At 48.5% G+C, this 21,105-nt stretch overlaps 1 protein-coding gene across 1 annotated transcript in view; it reads left to right on the top strand.

Moving 5' to 3' along the window:
- mybpc3 (myosin binding protein C3) overlaps positions 1-21,105 on the top strand; it is a 142,594-nt gene that overhangs the window by 93,216 nt on the left and 28,273 nt on the right. The window contains exons 17-22 of the mRNA XM_072272119.1: positions 1,963-2,122; positions 2,647-2,751; positions 3,485-3,673; positions 4,546-4,680; positions 14,717-14,884; positions 17,295-17,383. Of these exons, the coding sequence (XP_072128220.1) occupies positions 1,963-2,122; positions 2,647-2,751; positions 3,485-3,673; positions 4,546-4,680; positions 14,717-14,884; positions 17,295-17,383 (846 nt within the window). The remainder of the gene's footprint in view (positions 1-1,962; positions 2,123-2,646; positions 2,752-3,484; positions 3,674-4,545; positions 4,681-14,716; positions 14,885-17,294; positions 17,384-21,105) is intronic.

Here is a 21,105-nt window from a genome sequence, read left to right as displayed (position 1 = left end):
TTGATTCCTGGGATGGCAGGACTTTCATATGATGAAAGACTGGATGAACTAGGCTTACACTTGTTTGAATTTAGAAGATTGAAGAGGGATCTGATTGAAACGTATAAAATCCTAAAGGGATTGGACAGGCTAGATGCAGGAAGATTGTTCCCGATGTTGGGGAAGTCCAGAACGAGGGGTCACAGTTTGAGGATAAAGGGGAAGCCTTTTAGGACCGAGATTAGGAAAAACTTCTTCACACAGAGGGTGGTGAATCTGTGGAATTCTCTGCCACAGGAAACAGTTGAGGCCAGTTCATTGGCTATATTTAAGAGGGAGTTAGATATGGCCCTTATGGCTAAAGGGATCAGGGGGCATGGAGGGAAGGCTGGTACAGGGTTCTGAGTTGGATGATCAGCCATGATCATACTGAATGGCAGTGCAAGCTCGAAGGGCCGAATGGCCTACTCTTGCACCTATTTTCTATGTTTCTATGTAATTCCCTTTATTCAATTGCGACAGAAGTGATTTATGCTTTTCCCTCTCAAATTGCAGATGAATTCAGTCATATTATGATCATTGCCTCCTAAGGGTTCCTTTAAGTTAAGCTCCCTATTAAGATTTGGGTCATTACACAACACTCAATCTAAGATAGCATTTCCCTGAGTAGGCTCAAGCATAAGTTGTTCCAAAAAGCCATCTTGTAGACATTCAACAAATTCCCTCTCTTGCAATCTGACACCAACCTGATTTTCCCAAACCCCCTGCATATTGAAGTCCCCCATTACAATTGTGACATTACCCTTATTACATGCCTTTTCCAGCTCCTTTTGCAATCTCAACTCCACTACTTGACTACTATATGATTCCCATAATGTTTTTTTCTACCCTTGCAGTTTCCTAACTCCACCCACAGAGATTCAACATTCTCTGACCCTATGTTCCCTCTTTCTAAAGATGTAATTCTATCTCTTACCAACAGAGCCACACCACCCCTATGCCTTCCTGCCTGTCCTTTTGATACAAAGTATATCCTTTGATGTTAAGCTCCCAACTATGGTCTTCTTTCAGCCACAACTCAGTGATGCCCACAACATCATACAAACCAATCTCTAATTGCGCCACGAGTTCATCCACCTTATGCTACGCACATTTAAATACAGCACTTTCAGTCCTGCATTCTTTGCCTTTTTGAATTTTGCCTCTGTGGTACAACTTAAGTCTTTGGTCTGCCTGCATTTGTACCCAGTCATTGGCTTGTCCTTCCTTATGTTCATGTTCCACCCATCACCTACTTGTAAACCTGCTGGCTCATCCTCAGCTCTATCGTCCTGGTTCCCACGCCCCTGCCATATTAGCTTAAACCTCTCCCAACAGGTCTAGCAAACCTGTCTGCAAGACATTCATTACTGAGACTGGATCAACCGGGACCTTATAGAAGATTATAAGGCCATAAGTGATGAAGACGAGGAAGATGATCAGAGACTTTAACCCAGGACAGGCCATCTAAAACTCGAAGGCATAGGTTTTAATTGAGAGGGGATGCAATTTTAAAGGATATTAGAGGAAACCTTTCCACCTGGAGGGCCTGTGGAATGAGCTGCCAGAGGGTAGAGCTGGTAGAGGGGAGTATAATTAAACATCTAAAAGACATTTGCGCGGATACTTGGGAATAGGAAAGGATTAGAGGGATCTGGGCCAAAGATAGGCAAATGGGATGAGCTTAGGGAGACAATTGTTTGGCCCAGACATTTGGCAAGTGCTCTGTGACATGGATGAGGTTGTGTAAACACACACTGGAGTAACAGGTTGGGGGGTATTCCTCCATTGTGAAAGGTTGGGGGTCCTTATCTCCTGGGATGAAGAGTCAGGGATCCATGTCTGGGATGAAGGGTTCATGTCCATGTCCCCCTGAGGTGAATGGCTGGGGGGCTGTAGCACTGTGGTGTGAGTCTATTACCCTGACGCTGTCCCTGTGTCCAGGTGATCACCGAGTTGGAAGGGCGGGTGCACGTGGAGTACCACCCCGATCACTGTGTCTTCATCCTAGAGGGAGCAGAACAGTCCGATCAGGGTGTCTACACTGTGCTGGTGCAAAACCCCGCGGGGCAGGATCGGGCCGACATCACCGTCAAGGTGGTGGGTGAGTATCGGTAACAGCTACCGCCTCTTCGGCCCGAATGACTCGGGTGGAGAAGAAGCTTCTGGGTGGCCCTGGGAACCTTGAGCCCTCATATTGAGTAACAACAGGAAGGCCCACCCCCAAATTACCCCCAAACACCCCCTCCAGGGCCCACCCCCAAATTACCCCCAAACATCCCCTCCAGGGCCCACCCCCAAACACCTCCTCCAGGGCCCATCCCCAAATTACCCGCAAACACCCCCTCCAGGGCCCACCCCCAAATTACACCCAAACACACCTCCCTCCAGCCAGAGCGTTGCTCAAAGGGAAAGCTGACCAGTGCATCACAGGAAGGGCCCTTGGTGTTGGTGGGAGCTGAGTAACCTTCACCCCTACACCCCTGCACTGCTTTCCCCAGACATAGGCTGCTCCCTTTAGCTGGACTTCGACCGATAACCCGCCCAACTCTCCCTCCCCCAGTGTCACTCTCTGCCCTGCTAACTCCCCCACTGCAATCTGCACTGATATTCTCCATGCCTCTGCAGATGTCCCCGACCCGCCAGAGGCCCCTAAGGTGCTGAGCGTTGGAGAAGACTGCTGCACGATCCAGTGGGAGCCACCAGTGTTTGATGGGGGTGAGCCGGTGCTGGGTAAGAGACCGACTGTGCCAATGATTCTCGGGATTACTCTCCATCACTCCCTTACTCATCTCCTGTTTGTCCCTTCCTACACTCCCCTCTCTACACCTCTCTCCCTTCACCTGTCCCTGCAGCCCCTCACCTCACCTATCTCCCTACGTCCCTCTCCTTGTAACACTCAATCTGCCCCGTCTCCCTAACCTCTCTCTTCCTCCCTTCTATTTCTCTCTCTTCCCTTCCCTCCTCTTCCCCTCCCTCCCTCTCTCACCACTACCCACTTTTTCTTCCTCTCCTCCACATTCTCCATCCTGTCTCCCCTTCCCTCTCTCTTCCATCCCCTCCTTCTCTTCTCCCTTCCATCCCCCTGATGTCTAACTTTCCCTCTATCGCTCTGCCTCTGGCACTCCCTTGTGAAAGCTGCAGCAAGGCAAGATGGAAAATGGTGATAGGGGCCAGACGGTGTAAATGAAGTGTGATTGAGGAATGAGTCCAAATACTGTAATTGGAGGTGACACCTCTCCTTCCTTATCCTTCTTCTGCCTCTCTCTTAATTTCCCATTGGCCTTCCATCTCTCTCTCTCTCTCTCTCTCTCTCTCTCTCTCTCGCTCTCTCTCTCTCTCTCTCTCTCTCTCTCTCTCTCTCTCTCTCTCTCTCTCTCTCTATGCCTCCATTTTCCAAACTCCTCCCTCCCTCCCTGTCTCTCTCACAGACATACACACACCCTCTCCTAATTCTGCCTGACAGGGTACGTCCTGGAGCGGAAGAAGAAGAAGAGCTATCGCTGGATGAGGCTGAACTTTGACCTTTGGAAGGAGACAAAGTACGAGGCCAAGCAGATGATTGAGGGCGTCCTGTATGAGATGAGAGTCTACGCTGTGAATGCCATCGGCATGTCTCGGCACAGCCCTGCCTCTCAGCCCTTCACACCCATTGGTGAGCGCGGAAGCTGGCAAGGGGTGCGGGGTGAGGCTCTGCTTCCAGAGACAGGACTGGGAGGGAAGACCCATGAGTGAGATCTATGTAATGGCAGGCCTTTCAGCCCACTGAGTCCCTACTAACCATCTACACCAATCCCAGAACCTGAATCAGTGATGTGTCATCACATTTGTTTTGGGGCAGCAGTCCAGTGCAAGACATAAAAGTAAAAAATGCTCCAATGAGTACATAGTTCCAATACATACATATACAGTTCCATACATACATAGTTCCAATAGATACATATATATATATAGTGTGGAAGTGGAATAGTGAGGTACTATTCATGGACACTTAGAAACCTGACGGTGGAGGGAAAGAAATTATTCTCAAAATCTTGATGCTCCCATGCCTCCTTCCTGATGGCAGTGATGAGAAGAGGGCATGTCTGGCTGGTGAGGGTCCATAGTGATGGGTGCCATCTTCATGAGGCAAGTTATCCTTGATCATTGGACATTACACCATTTCCATTTTACCCTGTCCACAATCCCATTAACTCCCTCTCAGATTCTGCCACTCTGCACACAGCAGCTAATGAACTGCATGCCTCTGAGGCAGGGGAGGTAACTGGAGTCCTCGGGGAAGCGACACTGTCATAAGGAGAAGGTGCAAGGTGCACACAAAGGCTGAGAGTGAAGCTGGGTCTCTGACACTCTGAGATCACGGCTCTACCAGCTGACGTTATATCTGTCTGCCCTTCCCAGTGGGGCTGGGGTAACTGATGTCTCTCTAACCCTGTTCCCGGGCAGGTAGTTGGAATTCCCTGGATGATGAGATGAGGGGTGAGAGAGGGAGGGGATGGTGTCTCATACTGTCTGCTCTTGATGTAGTTCCCACCAGTGAACCCACCAACCTGACCGTGGAAGATGTGACTGACACATCTGTTGCCCTGAAGTGGAGAACCCCAGAGAAGGTGGGGGCAGCTGGGCTGGACGGTTACCTGGTGGAGTACTGCCAGGATGGAAGTGAGTAATGGCACACTCAGCCTGCCAGCTGTACACACACACACACACGCACACGCACACAGAGATACACACTAACATATAATGCGTGGACACATACAAATGCTTTGAATTTGAATTGACTTTATTACTTAGATCCTTCATATACATGAGGAGTAAAACTCTTTACGTTACAACTCCATCTAAGTGTGCAATGTGCAATTTATAGTAATTTGTAATAATAGTATGTACAACGGGATAGTCAATATAACATAGAAATACAATTGTATCAGCATGAATTAATCAGCCTGATGACCTGGTGGAAGAAGCTGTCCCGGAGCCTGTTGGTCCTGGCTTTTATGCTGCGGTACCGTTTCCCAGATGATAGCAGCTGTAACAGTTTGCGGTTGGGGTGACTCGAGTCACCAATGATCCTTCGGGCCCTTTTTACACACCTGTCTCTGTAAATGTCCTGAATAGTGGGAGGTTCACATCTACAGATGACCTGGGCTGTCCGCACCACTCTCTGCAGAGACCTGTGATTGAGGGAAGTACAGTTCCCATACCAGGCAGTGATGCAGCCGGGCAGCATGCTCTCAATTGTGCCCCAGTAGAAAATTCTTAGGATTTGGGGGCCCATACCAAACTTATTCTGTCATAAGCGGGGCGCTGGGAGCGGACCCAAATGCAAGACACTGACTCTGAAGCACTAGGAACAGGACTCGGAGTGTCAAGAAAGCAAGGGAAGTGGGAAGAAAGGACGTTAGACATTGACACAGGCCCTGGACAAGACTAGGATGCAGGGCCTGGGCTAGGACGTGGACAAGAAACACAGAACCTGGACAAGGAACTAGGAACAAGGATCCTGGACTAGTGACATGGAACTCCGGAACAAGAGCCTGGACAAAGACCCAGAACTTGGGTCTTGACTTGGAACCGGAACCTGGGTCTAGGCTAGGACTCGGGACTAGGATCTTGGCAAGGACAGGAAGTGGCTACAGAACAGGACGTGGAACTCCTGCACAGGACGAGGCACATGGACAGGACGAGAACACAAAGCCTAGACTTGGACAGGACGAGAGACTCTTGGACAGAACGAGGGAACCTCAACACCGGGCTGGGCGAGGTACTACTGGGCTGGGTGAAGCACATGGACAGGACATGAACACGAAGCCTTGACTTGGTCGGGGGAGACAGGATCGCAGAGCCTTGGTCGTGAGAGAACAGGAATGCAGAGCCTTGGCTGTGAGAGAACAGGAACATGGAATACAGAGCCGGGACCCCTCCTTGGGAACAGGACTTGGGGTCGGGGCTCAACACAGAGTTAGGACCCCTCCTATGGAGTAGGACGTAGGGCCAGGACTCATACACAGAACACTGAGAGACAGATCTCCACTCAAGGTAGCGGCAAACAGCCGGACCTACCCAGCGGAGGCGAGGGCACAAAGAGATGTTTCCCAACACAAGGTAGCGGCAAACAGCCGGACCTACCTAGTGAAGGCGAGGACACAAAAAGACAGTTCTAAACAATGAAAGACAGTTCCTTATCTTGACACAGTAAGGCCCTGGTCTTGCTCTGGGGGTTGAACTTGACAGCATTGCAGGCAAAGTTGCAGGCAAGGCTGCAGGAAGGGCTTCAGGCAAAGGTTGCAGGCAGGGCTTCAGGCGAAGGTTGCAGGCAGAGCTTCAGGCGAAGGTTGCAGGAAGGGCTTCAGGCGAAGGTTGCAGGCAGGGCTTCAGGCAAGGCTGCAGGAAGGGCTTCAGGCGAAGGTTGCAGGCAGGACTTCAGAAGGAAGGGGAAGGGGAGGGAAGGGAACAGTCCAGCAACTGAAGCTGAACCCAGGAGCTGTTTATGTAGCCAGCCCAAGATGAGAATCATGCGCCTTAATTAAGGCACACACAGGACAAGAGAAAACAGGAAAACCTGGAATAAGGATCGATGGACCGGACCGTGAACCGGAATGCGGACTTCACAGACCGGACCATGACATCTTCAACCGTTTGAGGTGAAAGAGACGCTGTTTTGCCCTTTTTACCACACAGCCGGTATGTACAGACCACATGAGATCCTCAGTGATGTGTATGCCGAGGAACTTAAAGCTGTTCACCCTCTCAACCCCAGATCCATTGATTTCAATAGGGATGAGCCTGTCTCCATTCCTCCTGTAGTCCACAACCAGCTCCTTCATTTTTGCGACATTGGGGGAGAGGTTGTTTTCTTGACACCACTGTGTCAGGGTGATGATTTCTTCTCTGTAGGCTGCCTCATTATTATTTGAGATTAGGCCAATCAGTGTAGCGTCGTCAGCAAATTTAATTAGCAGATTGGAGCTGTGGGTGGCAACACAGTCATGGGTATACAGAGAGTAAAGGAGGGGGCTTAGGACACAGCCCTGAGGGGCTCCTGTGTTGAGGGTCAGAGACATACACAGACACATGTACATGAGCACAGGCACACATCCATTATGCACACACAGTGCCACGCACTTTAGGAGATACACAGACAAAGCACACAGAGAGGTACATAGACACAGACACATACATGCACACATTTAGATACACACATTATTACATATGCAGGCAAGCACACACAAATATGTGCGTGCATACAGTATCTGGAGTCAGTGTCCAGGAGGTTACACTCTTTGAGCAGGATTGACGTACCAGTGTACACACACAGTGCATTTCACACTAATCAATAGTACACTGATTTTCAATCTGCTCATTATTAGATTGCCTTTTGGATTTCAGTTTACCCTCCTACACATACTGCTCACGGTCGGACAGAGTCTGATGTGCAAAGCAAATGATGCTCATCATGTACAAAGCTGAGGTTTCAGAGTTATTACTGTTACATCTGACATCAGAGAGCACCAACTCATGCTGTTAACTTCTAGATCATTACAAGTTGTCACTCGAAGAGTTGTACACATGTTCGTAAATTGCAACCTGTATCATGACAGCCTAAGCTCATCTCATGTTCCCAGTTAGTAAATTTACATACCTGTGGTATTGCAGAATCACTCCCAGACTATATGGATACCCCTGCTCACTGTGATATTGTGAAATGTTTGGAAGCTCACCCAGGATGAGTATCTAATGGGATGGTTCTGTTCAAGTCAGTGGACACAGACTTAAACTGCCAACGCTAGTCAAAGAGCTGTGTGGACCTAACTGGGCATTAATAGTGCTTGAATGTTTAACTTGGTACCTAATTACTAGCCCAATAGTAAGGCAGGAAAATACTATGCAGCATTATAATGAAAATCAGTCACTGTCAGATGGGCTGGCATCACACAGAATAGAAACATAGAAACATAGAAAACCTACAGCACAATACAGGTCCTTCAGCCCACAAAGCTGTGCCAAGCATGTCCTTACCTTAGAAATTACCTAGGGTAACCCATAGCCCTCTATTTTACTGAGCTCCATGTACGTGTCCAGGAGTCTCTTAAAAGACCCTATCATATCCACCTCCACCACCGTCGCTGGCAGCCCATTCCACGCACCAGTCTCTGTGTAAAAAAACTTACCCTTGTATTTCCTCTGTACCTACTTCCAAGCACCTTAAAACTGTGCTCTCTCATGCTAGCCATTTCAGCCCTGGGAAAAAGCCTCTGACTATCCACATAATCAATGCCTCTCATCATCTTATACACCTCTATCATGTCACCTCTCATTCTCTGTCGTTCCAAGGAAAAAAGGCCGAGTTCACTCAACCTATTCTCATAAGGCATGCTCCCTAATCCAGGCAACATTCTTGTAAATCTCCTCTGCACCCTTTCTATAGTTTCTACATCCTTCCTGTAGTGAGGTGACCAGAACTGAGCGCAGTGCTCCAAGTGGGGTCTGACCAGGGTCCTATATAGCTGTAACATTACCTCTTGGCTCCTGAACTCAATCCCATGATTGGTGAAGGCCAATACACCGTATGCCTTCTTAACTACAGAATGTATACACATATCTCTGCATAAGGTGAGTGATACTGTGTACGACAGTCTTTACTCTGAGCATACTGGCAGCATTATTTCAGGATTGTCTTATTGCTCAGCAGTGTCGTGGTGTGCACAAGGGTACTGTCCTCAGGCAGTTGAAGATCACAATTATAAACTCACTTTTGCAATGGTACTGTGTAAACAAAAGTGGCTGCATATTCTAGGAGTCTGTTATAGTTCCCAGCCAGCATAGCTTGTTTCTTTACTTGGTTCTAACTGATCTTCCCTGATGTGTGCAGTTCTCTCTGCTTCTCTCATTCTGTTGCATGTTACAAAATACTGGTTAGGCCACACGGAGTGGAGTTCTTGTTGCCAATCTATGGGAAGGATATGGTCGAGCTGGAGAGAATGCAGAGGGAGAGTCACCAGGATGTTGACTGATTGGAGGGCTTTAGTTGTGGGGAGATATTGGGCAGTCTGGCCATGTTTTCCCTGGAGTGAGGGAGGCTCAATGGTGACTGACAGAGGCAACACACACAAAATTTATCATTTTTTAATGCATGTATTTCTAAATGACAATAAACGAGGACTGAGTGTCCTCATAATCTAAAAAATGCTGGAGGAACTCTGCAGGCCAGGCAGCCTCTATGGAAAAAAACACAGTTGACATTTCAGGCCAAAACACTTCGGCAGGACTCTAGGAAAGCAGTAACGTCAACTGTACTAAACTATACTGAGTTTAGGCTAACTGGCCTATAATTTCCTTTCTTTTGCCTTCCTGCCTTCTTAAAGGGTAGAGTGACATTTGCAATTGTCCAGTCCTCCGGGACCATGCCAGAATCAAGTGATTCTTGAAAGATCATGATCAATACATTCGTTATCTCTTCAGCAACCTCTCTCAAGACTCTGGGATGTAGTCCATCTAGTCCAGGTGACTTATCCATCTTACAACCTTTGAGCTTGCCAAGCACTTTTTCCTTTATAATAAAATGGCACTCACTCCTGCTCCCTGTCACTCACAGACCACTGGCACCCTGCTAGTGTCTTCCACATGAAGTCAGATGCAAAGTGCTTATTAAGTTCATCTGCTATTTCTTTGCCCCCCCTCCCCCCATTACTACCTCACCAGCATCATTTTCCAGTGGTCCAATATCAACTCTCACCTCCCTTTTACTCTTTATATAACTGAAAAAACATTTGGTATCCTGCTTTATATTATTGGCTGGTCTGCCCTCATATTTCATCTCTTCCCCTCCTATAGGTTTTTTCATTGCCTTTTTTTGGGTTATAAAAGCTTCCCAATCATCCAAATTCCCACTTACTTTTGTTACATTATCCCTTCCTCCCCATCTTTTCCCCATTCAGGGCAAGTCAGCCTATCCTGATTTGGGATAGTCAGCGTGGCTTTATCAAGGGCAGGTCCTGCCTTACCAGCCTGATTGAATTCTTTGAGGATGTATCAAAGCACATTAATGAAGGTAGAGCAATGGTTTGATCGAGGACAACTGCGCAAGCATGTGGATGTCAGCGAGTTAGACCAGCACAAAGAGTTTAAAAGGAGACAGTCTTACAGAGTAGAGGGAGCCAGAGTAGGAGGGCTTTGGTTCAATGGGGCTTTGGCAATAATGGGTCGAGGTGAGGTAGGTTACCGGTGAAGAATAGAAACAGGAAGTATGTCTGTGAGGCTGGTGTTCTGTACTGGTTGTCAGAAGTGGGAAGTCTGGGAGGCTCCCAGCCTCCCGGAAGGCCACATCTGCACCAGATGCGTCGAGCTGCAGCTCCTTAGGGACCGCGTTAAGGAACTGGAGATGCAGTTCGATGACCTTCGTCTGGTCAGGGAAAGTGAGGAGGTTATAGAGAGGATCTACAGGCAAGTGGTCACACCAGGGCCTTGGGAGACAAACAGGAGAGATAGACAGATAGACGGGTAACAGTCGGGAGAGGGAAGGGCAGGAGTCAGATGCTAGAGAATACCCCAGTGGCTGTCCCCCTTAACAATAAGTACAGTACTCCTGCTTGAGTGCTGTTGGGGGAGACGACCCACCTGGGGTAAGCAACAGTGGCCGCGCCTCTGGCACAGTCTGGCCTGTGGCTCAGAAGGGTAGGGAAAGGAAGAAAGCAGCAGTAATAGGGGACTCCATAGTTAGGGGGTCAGACAGGTGATTCTGTGGATGCAGGAAAGAAGCACAGATGGTAGTTTGCCTCCCAGGTGGCAGGGTCCAGGATGTTTCAGATCGCGTCCACGATATCCTGAAGTGGGAAGGAGAACAGCCAGAGGTCATGGTACATATTGGTACCAATGACATAGGTAGGAAAAGGGAGGAGGTCCTGAAAGCAGACTACAGGGAGTTAGGAAGGAAGTTGAGAAGCAGGACCTCAAAGGTAGTAATCTTGGGATTACTGCCTGTGCCACGCAACAGTGAGTATAGGAAAAGAGTGAGGTGGAGGATAAATGCGTGGGGCTGAGCGATTAGAGCAGGGGGCAGGGATTCAGATTTCTCGATCATTGGGACCTCTTTTGGGGCAGGAGTGACCTGTACAAAAAGGATGGGTTGCACTTGAATCCCAGGGGGACCAATATCCTGGCGGGGAGGTTTGCTAAGGCTATTGGAGAGTTTAAACTAGGATTGCTGGGGGTGGGAACCAAACTAAGGAAGGGGCTATTAGCTCACAAATAGAGAAAGCTTGGAGACATTGCGAGAGGGAGAATAGAGGGAGATAGAGAAGGGATGCACTCAGACCGATGGTTTGAGATGTGTTTATTTTAATGCAAGGAGTATCATGAGCAAAATGGATGAGCTTAGAGCATGGATCAGTACTTGGAGTTGTGATGTTACCATTGCAGAGATCTGGATGGCTCGGGGGCAGGAATGGTTACTTCAAATGCCAGGTTTTAGATGTTTCAGAAAGGACAGGGAGGGAGGCAAAAGAGGTGGGGGTATAGCACTGTTGATCAGAGATAGTGTCATGGCTGCAGAAAAGGAGGAAGTCATGCAGGGATTGTCTACGGAGTTTCTGTGGGTGGAAGTTAGGAACAGAAAGGGGTCAATAACTCTACTGGGTGTTTTTTATAGACCACTCAATAGTAACAGGGACATCAAGGAGCAGATTCTGGAAAGGTGTAATAATAACAGGGTTGTCGTGGTGAGAGATTTTAATTTCTCAAATATTGATTGGCATCTCCCTAGAGCAAGGGGTTTAGATGGGGTGGAGTTTGTTAGGTGTGTTCAGGAAGGTTTCCTGATGCAATATGTAGATAAGCCTACAAGAGGAAGGACTGTACTTGATCTTTTTTTTTAAGCCCTTAACTCCGAGCGGAGTCATTGGGACACCGTCATGACAGCATTTTTTTAAGCAGGCTTTCTTATTTTTACGAGGCCGAGTTACTAGCTCGATGCTCAACCCAGCACGGATGGAAAGTGTGCAAGGGAGTCGGCTGGATTTGAACTTGGGCGCCTTCGCTCTGAAGTCCAGCGCTGATGCCACTACACCACCAGCCGGCTTGTACTTGATCTGGTATTGGGAAATGAACCTGGTCAGGAGTCAGGTCTCTCAGTGGGAGAGCATCTTGCAGATAATGATCACAATTCTATATCCTTTACCATAGCATTGGAGAGGGATAGGAACAGACAAGTTAGGAAAGTGTTTAATTGGAGTAAGGAGAAATATGAAGCTATCAGGCAGGAACTTGGAGGCACTAATTGGGAAATGTATGGCAGAAATGTGGCAAACGTTCAGGGCATATTTGCATGGCGTTTTGCATAGGTACGGTTCCAATGAGACAGGGAAAGGATGGTAGGGTACAGGAACCATGGTGTACAAAGGCTGTTGAAAATCTAGTGAAGAAGAAAAAAGAAGCTTATGAAAGGTTCAAAAAACGAGGTAATGATAGAGATCTAGAAGATTATGAGGCTAGCAGGAAGGAGCTTAAGATTGAAATTAGGAGAGCCAAACGGGGCCATGAGAAGACCTTGGTGAGTTGGATTAAGGAAAATCCCAAGGCATTCTACAAGTATGTAAAGAGCAAGAGGATAAGACATGAGAGAATAGGACCAATCAAGTGTGACAGTGGAAAAGTGTCTATGGAACCGGAGGAGATAGCAGAGATACTTAATGAATACTTTGCTTCAATATTCACTATGGAAAAGGAACTTGGCGATTTTAGGGATGGAAATCGTCAAGTTGGGTAAGTCGCGGGGACCGGATGAGATGTACCCCAGGCTACTGTGGGAGGCGGGGAAGGAGACTGCTGAGCCTCTGGCAATGATCTTTGCATCATCAATATGGATGGAAGAGGTTCCAGAGGATTGGAGGGTTGCAGATGTTGTTCCCTTATTCAAGAAAGCGAGTAGAGATAGCCAAGGAAATTATAGACCAGTAAGTCTTACTTCAGTGGCTGATAAATTGCTGGAGAAGATCCTGAGAGGCAGGATTTATGAACGTTTGGAGAGGCATAATATGATTAGGAATAGTCAGCATGGCTTTGTCAAAGGCAGGTCGTGCCTTACGTGCCTGATTGAATTTTTTGAGGATGTGACTGAACACATTGATGAAGGTAGAGCCGTAGATGTAGTGTATATGGATTTTAGCAAGGCATTTGATAAGGTACCCCATGCAAGGCTGATTGAGAAAGTAAGGAGGCATGGGATCCAAGGGGACCTTGCTTTGTGGATCCAGAATTGCCTTGCCCACAGAAAGCAATGAGTGGTTGTAGACGTGTCATATTCTGCATGGAGGTCAGTGACCAGTGGTGTGCCTCAGGGATCTGTTCTGGGACTCCCACTCTTCGTGATTTTTATAAATGACTTGGATGAGGAAGTGGAGGGATGGGTTAGTAAATTTGCTGATGACACAAAGGTTGGGGGTGTTGTGGATAGTGTGGAGGGCTGTCAGAGGTTACAGCAGGAAAGGAATGGAGGGTTATGGGCTGAGTGCAGGTCGGTGGGACTAGGTGATCGTAGCGTTCGGCACGAACTAGAAGGGCAGGGATCGCCTGTTTCCGTGCTGTAATTGTTATATGGTTATATAAGTCAATAGCATCATAACATTTTAAGCAATGTTTGGATATTAAACACACAGCACATATTTTCCCCGTATGAACATATAAAATCATTGCAACACACCAATATCGCTGAATCAGTGGGAGTCCTGGGCTTGTTTTCCTGCAACAAGACGGTCCTATTGAGGGGTGACGGGAGACCGCGATACTCGAACGGGGTTCCTTATGTCCAGTCTATTCCGCAATTTAGTTTTCGTTCCATTCATTGCAGAGATAGCAACGTTTTCAGTGCTTTTGTGGCTATCTCAGGATATTTAGCCTTGACTTTGATCCAGAATGCCGGCAGAGATGTTATGTCAAACGTACTTTTCTGCCCGCCGTCATTTGCAAGCTGGAGGAGTTGATCTCCTTCCCGCGCTGGCATGGATGACGTGTGCGTAATGACCGCGCATGCGTTCAAGCTCAACTGGGGGGGGTGACAGGGGAAGAGAAAAGGTGCAGCTGACTCCTATCGCCAAAACATATCGTTTCCTCGTGGCCCGGTAGCGAATGCTTTGCGGCCCGGTGGTTGGGGACCGCTGCCTTATGAGAATAGGTTGAGTGAACTCGGCCTTTTCTCCTTGGAGTGATGGAGGATGAGAGGTGACCTGATAGAGGTGTATAAGATGATGAGAGGCATTGATTGTGTGGATAGTCAGAGGCTTTTTCTCAGAGCTGAAATGGCTAGCACAAGAGGGCATAGTTTTAAGGTGCTTGAAAGTAGGTACAGAGGAGATGTCAGGGGTAAGTTTTCCATGCAGAGAGTGGTGAGTGCATGGAATGGGCTGCCGGCAGCGGTAGTGGAAGCTGATACAATAGGGTCTTTTAAGACACTCCTCGATAGATACATGGAGCTCAGAAAAATAGAGGGCTATGTGGTAGGGAAATTCTAGGCAGTTTCTAGAGTAGGTTACATGGTCGGCGCAACATTATGGGCCGAAGGGCCTGTAATGTGCTGTAGATTTATATCTTCTATTGTCTATGTTCCATTATTCTCCCTGCCTCTTTCTCCCCTTCACCTGTCTGCCTGAGATTCTCTGACCTTCTGTCAGTCTAATTCCATCCCTCTGTCCCTTCCCCACCCCAGCTGACGACTGGGTACCAGCTCAGCAGGGTTTAACCAATCGCACTTCCATCGTCTGTCACAATCTGCCGACGGGGGAGAAGCTGCACTTCCGGGTGAGAGCAGTCAACATGGCGGGAATGAGTGAGGCAGCAACCCTCGCCCAGCCTGTCACCATCAGGGAGATTATTGGTAAGTATCAGCTCCAGAAACACCCCTCACCTTGGTACTGCCTGTCAATGGGGAGCACCTCACCCAGAAACACCCATCTCCAGGGGAACTCCTGTCACTGGAGAACACCATCACTGGGGAACACCTATTCACTGGGGAACACCCGTCACTGGGGAATGCCTGTCACTAGGAAACATTGTTACTGGGGAACACCCATCTCTGTGGAACATTATCAGTGCGGAACATTGTCACTGCGGAACACCGTCACTGGGGAACGCCTATCACTAGGAAACATAGTTACTGGGGAACGTCTGTCACAAGGAAACATTGTTACTGGGGAACACCGTCACTGGGGAATGCCCGTCACTTGGACACATTGTTACTGGGGAACGCCCATCATGGGGAACACCGCCACTGGGGAATGCCTGTCACTAGGAAAGATTGTTACTGAGGAATGTCGTCACGTCACTGGGGAACACCATCACTGGGGAATGCCTGCCACTAGGAAACACTGTCACTGGGGAACACTGTCACTGGGGTACACCATCACTGGGGAATGCCCGCCACTGGGGAACACCTGTCACTGGGGAGCACCATCACTGGGCAATGCCTGTCACTAGGAAGCATTGTCACTGGGGACCGGCTGTCACTAGGGAACGCCTGTCACTAGGAAACATTGTTACTGGGGATCTCCCGACACTGGGGAACACTGTCACTGGGGAATACCCCTCACTGGGGAACGCCTGTCACTAGAAAACATTGTTACTGGGGAACACCCATCACTGGGAAACATTGTTACTGGGGAACACCTGTCACTGGGGATCATTGTTACTGAGGAACACCCATACCTGGGGAAGATTGGTACTGGGGAACACCCATATCTGGGGAACACCTGTCATGGGGGAACATTGTTACTGGGGAACACCTGTCACTGGAGAACATTGTTACTGGGGAACACCTGTCACTGGGGATCATCGTTACTGAGGAACACCCATACCTGGGGAAGATTGGTACTGGGGAACACCTGTCTCTAGGGAACATTGTTACTGGGGAACATTGTTACTGGGGAACACCTGTCACTGGGGAATGTTGTTACTGGGGAACACCTGTCACTGGGGAATGTTGTTACTGGGGAACACCTGTCACTGGGGAACATTGTTACTGGGGAACACCTATCACTGGGGAACATTATTTCTGGGGAACACCTGTCACTGGGGAACATTGTTACTGGGGAACACCTATCACTGGGGAACATTATTTCTGGGGAACACCTGTCACTGGGGAACATTGTTACTGGGGAACACCTGTCACTGGGGAACACCTGTCACTGGGGAACATTGTTACTGGGGAACACCTATCACTGGGGAACATTATTTCTGGGGAACACCTGTCACTGGGGAACATTGTTACTGGGGAACACCTGTCACTGGGGAACACCTGTGACTGGGGAACATTGTTACTGGGGAACACCTGTCACTCACTCCTCAGATCTCTTGGATCAAAAATATTGAAAAGCTGCATGTGCTGGAAATCCAAAATAAAAACCGAGAATCCTGGGAACACTGAGTAGGTCAGGCAGAGTCTGTGGAGAGGGGAATAGTGTTCAGGATTCAGTTCTGAGAATTAAAAATATCACCTTTCTCAGTTGTAAGAGATCAGACCGAGAATAAAATGCTAATGATATGTTCCTCTGCTGCCTGACCTGCTGAGAGTCCTGTTTCCTCTCAGCTGCTGTAATATGTTAGTGAGGAGGGAGCAGGGTCTGGAAACTGACATGCTGAATCAGAGCCAGGGGTTAGCGCCTGCCTTTCAGCATGAAAACCACAGCCCCTCTCCAGAATGCTTCTCAAAAAGGCTTGGAAGTACCTGAGGGTTGAAAAGCAGCTCTCTCCTGGAACACCACACCCTTTCAGCAACAAGGGAGGGTCACTGGAAAGCTCCTGCTGCAAGTCTCGGTGTTGCCACTACCTGTCTGAAAGGCTGCGATCCACTCGCCAGCCAGCAACACCTCACACAGGGATTCCCTCCCCCTCCCACCCCATCCCAAACCCACATGGAGGCTCAAAGAGGATTGTTGGATCTCAGGCTGAGGCCACAGAGACTCCGTAAGACCATAACACACTGGGACTGTCCCTCTGGTGTGAGAGACTCTGGGTCTGAATACAAACCCTAACCCAGCTCCCCAAGGCAGTGTCAGCAACTCCCAGCACTGGCACAGAGGAGCAGAGTTGTAGGCAGACCTGAAATGTTGTTCCTCCCCACAGACGCTGCTCAACCTTCCGAGTGTTTCATAAGGTTACAGAGTTACATACAGTATGTGGAGGCAGACCATTCAGCCCTTCACATCCAGCTGTTCCTCATGCTGTCTGATTTGATATCTGCATCAGCTACCAATGTGTGGGCTCGGGTTTAAACCAGCTTTCCCTTCCAGAACGGCCATGGATCTGCCTCCCGCGGGCCCTGCGGCAGAAGCTGGTCAAGGTGGTGGGGGAGACCGTCAACCTCATGATCCCTTTCCAGGTGAGGTGGGGGGTGGAGTGGAGAGGAAAGTGCAGAAGAGGTTGGGTCAGGAGAAGGATGTCAGGTCAGGGGGCATTGTGGCTTGGGGCAGAGATGGAGGGGCTAATATGGGGTGGGAACAATAGGCAGGCTCTTCTGTCCTACCGATTGGTGTCAGGGGTGATAGCAGGGTGGGGGTAGAAATTCACCCGCCAGGAACCCCATCCAAAATGTTCAAGAAGCTCTCAGTCTTTCTCCTTTGCTGCAGGGATACCTCCGGGAGGGGGTTTACCTGTGGGGGTCCCCATCTGTGTTTCATGCTCCAGGTTTGTGATGTGTCCATGGCCCTTTTGATCTACATGTGGCAGCACATGAGACGCACAGCCTTGGCATCTTCTTCACCAAACCCGGACATCAGTGTCGGTGTTAGTGTTGGAAATGGAATTGGTTCCTGGTTTATTATTGTCACATAAAAAGATGTGATAACAGCACATTTGGAAAGCGGTGAAATCATCGGACAAAGTCAGCAAGGATTTGTGAAAGGAAAATCATGTCCGATGAATCTCATAGAATTTTTTGAGGATGTAACTAGTAGAGTGGATAGGGGAGAACCAGTGGATGTGGTATATTTGGATTTTCAAAAGGCTTTTGACAAGGTCCCACACAGGAGATTGGTGTGCAAACTTAAAGGACACGGTATTGGGGGTAAGGTATTGATGTGGATAGAGAATTGGTTGGTAGACAGGAAGCAAAGAGTGGGAATAAACGGGACCTTTTCAGAATGGCAGGCAGTGATTAGTGGGGTACCGCAAGGCTCAGTGCTGGGACCCCAGTTGTTTACAATATATATTAATGATTTAGACAGGGAAATAAATGCAGCATCTCCAAGTTTGCGGATGACACGAAGCTGGGCGGCAGCGTTAGCTGTGAGGAGGATGCAGGGTGACTTGGATAGGTTAGGTGAGTGGGCAAATTCATGGCAGATGCAAGTTAATATGGATAAATGTGAGGTTATCCACCTTGGTGACAAAAACAGGAAAACAGATTATTATCTGAATGGTGGCCGATTAGGAAAAGGGGAGGTGCAGCGAGATCTGGGTGTCGTTGTACACCAGTCATTGAACGTGGGCATGCAGGTACAGCAGGTGGTGAAAAAGGCAAATGGTATGCTGGCACTCATAGCAAGAGGATTCGAGTACAGGAGCAGGGAGGTACTAATGCAGTTGTACAAGGCCTTGATAAGTCCACACCTGGAGTATTGTGTGCAGTTTTGGTCCCCTAATCTGAGGAAAGACATCCTTGCCATAGAAGGAGTACAAAGAAGGTTCACCAGATTGATTCCTGGGATGGCAGGACTTTCATATGATGAAAGACTGGATCGACTAGGCTTATACTCACTGGAATTTAGAAGATTGAGGGGGGATCTTATTGAAACGTATAAAATTCTAAAGGGATTGGACAGGCTAGATGCAGAAAGATTGTTCCTGATATTGGGGAAGTCCAGAACGAGAGGTCACAGTTTAAGGATAAAGGGGAAGCCTTTTAGGACCGAGATGAGGAAAAACTTCTTCACACAGAGAGTGGTGAATCTGTGGAATTCTCTTCCACAGGAAACGGTTGAGGCCAGTTCATTGGCTATATTTAAGAGGGAGTTAGATATGGCCCTTGTGGCTAAAAGGATCAGGGGGTATGGAGGGAAGGCTGGTACAGGGTTCTGAGTTGGATGATCAGCCATGATCATACTGAATGGCGGTTCAGGCTCGAAGGGCCGAATGGCCTACTCCTGCACCTATTTTCTATGTTTCTATATTCCAAGATACAATGAAACATCTGTTTTTTACACCTTTCATACAGGTCAAATCATTGTACAGTACATTGAAGTAGAACAAGGCAAAACAATACCAGGGAACAGGAAAAGAGCAATGTAGGGAGATCATAATGAGATTGGCAGGAACCTGCAGTGGAGCAGTCCCAGGACAGGTCTGGAGAGAACTCCCACTGGGAGAACAATGAACAGAGCTGGTGTCCTGAGGATGGTACTGTGGGAGGGTGGTACTGAGGGAGTGTCACACTGTGGGAGGGTGGTACTTAAGGAGGGTCACACCGTGGGAGGGGTGGTACTGAGGGAGGGTCACACTGTGGGAGGGTGGTACTGAGAGAACGTCACACTGTGGGAGGGTGGTACTGAGGGAGGGTCACACTGTGGGAGGGGGCGGTACTGAAGGAGGGTCACACTGTGGGAGGGGTGGTACTGAGGGAGTGTCACACTGTGGGAGGGGTGGTACTGAGGGAGTGTCACACTGTGTGGGGAGGGGTGGGGTGTGAGTAAAACAGAACAGCAGAGTATTTGTTAAATAGGTGATTTGGTAGTGTTGATGTTCGTACGGTTCTTGGTGTGTTCGTGCACAAGGTACTGAGGGCCAACATGAAGATGTAATGTGATTAGGAAGGCAAATGTTAATATTTCCAACAAGAGGGTTGATGACTGGTGAAAGGTAATAGGGAACATTTGTACTGAGTCCAACACCTGGAGTATTGTTCACAATTTATAGTTTCTCAGCTAAGTAAAGATTCATTTGGTTCATAGGAGGACACAAGAGTTCACCAAACTGGTTCAACTGATGGAGTATCTACTGTGTGAAAAACTGAATAGACTGGAATTGTATTCTCCAGAGTATAGAAGCACAAGGGAAGTCTCTTTCAGAACTATAAAACTATTAAAAGGCTTGGCAGGACGTTCCCTCTGGCTAATGAATCTCAGGCCAGGAGGCCCCAACAGAATCACATTTGTTATCACTCATTGGTAACTGTATTAAGTATCCCCTGTACCTAGTGAAGTGGCTACTGAGTACATGTTCATGGCCTCCTGCTGCTGTAGCCATCCACTTCAGAGGCTGATGTGTTGTTTGTTCAAAGATGCACTGTTGTAACACAGTCATTTAAGTTACTGTCGTCTTCCTGTCAGTTTGAACGAACCCAGCTATTATCTGACCTCAAGCAACACACATAAAAGTTGCTGCTGAACGCAGCTGGCCAGGCAGCATCTCTAGGAAGAGGTACAGTCGACGTTTTGGGCCGAGACCCTTCGTCAGGACTAACTGAAGGAAGAGCTAGTAAGAGATTTGAAAGGGGGAGGGGGAGGGGGAGATCCAAAATGATAGGAGAAGACAGGAGGGGGAGGGATGGAGCCAAGAGCTGGACAGGTGATTGGCAAAAGGGATATGAGAGGATCATGGGATGGGAAGCCTAGGGAGAAAGAAAGGGGGAGGGGGGAGCCCAGAGGATGGGCAAAGAGTATAGTGAGAGGGACAGAGGGGGAAAAAGGGGAGGGAGGGAGAGAGAATAAATAAATAAACAACGGATGGGGTACGAAGGGAAGGTGAGGCATTAACGGAAGTTAGAGAAGTCAATGTTTATGCCATCAGTTTGGAGGCTACCCAGACGGAATATAAGGCGTCATTCCTCTAACCTGAGTGTGGCTTCATCTTGACAGTAGAGGAGGCCATGGGTAGACATATCAAAATGGGAATGGAACGTGGAATTAAAATGTGTGGCCACTGGGAGATCCTGCTTTCTCTGGTGGACAGAGCATAGGTGTTCAGTGAAACAGTCTCCCAGTCTGCGTTGGGTCTTGCCAATAGCCAATAGAGAGCACCGGACGCAGTATATCACCCCAGCCGACTCACAGGTGAAGTGTCGCCTCACCTGGAAGGACTGTCTGGGGTCCTGAATGGTGGTGAGGG

Source organism: Mobula birostris, chromosome 11, assembly GCF_030028105.1.
Source record: "Mobula birostris isolate sMobBir1 chromosome 11, sMobBir1.hap1, whole genome shotgun sequence".
In the NCBI taxonomy this organism is placed as follows: Eukaryota; Metazoa; Chordata; class Chondrichthyes; order Myliobatiformes; family Myliobatidae; genus Mobula; species Mobula birostris.
This window is presented reverse-complemented; position numbering and strand designations above follow the sequence as displayed.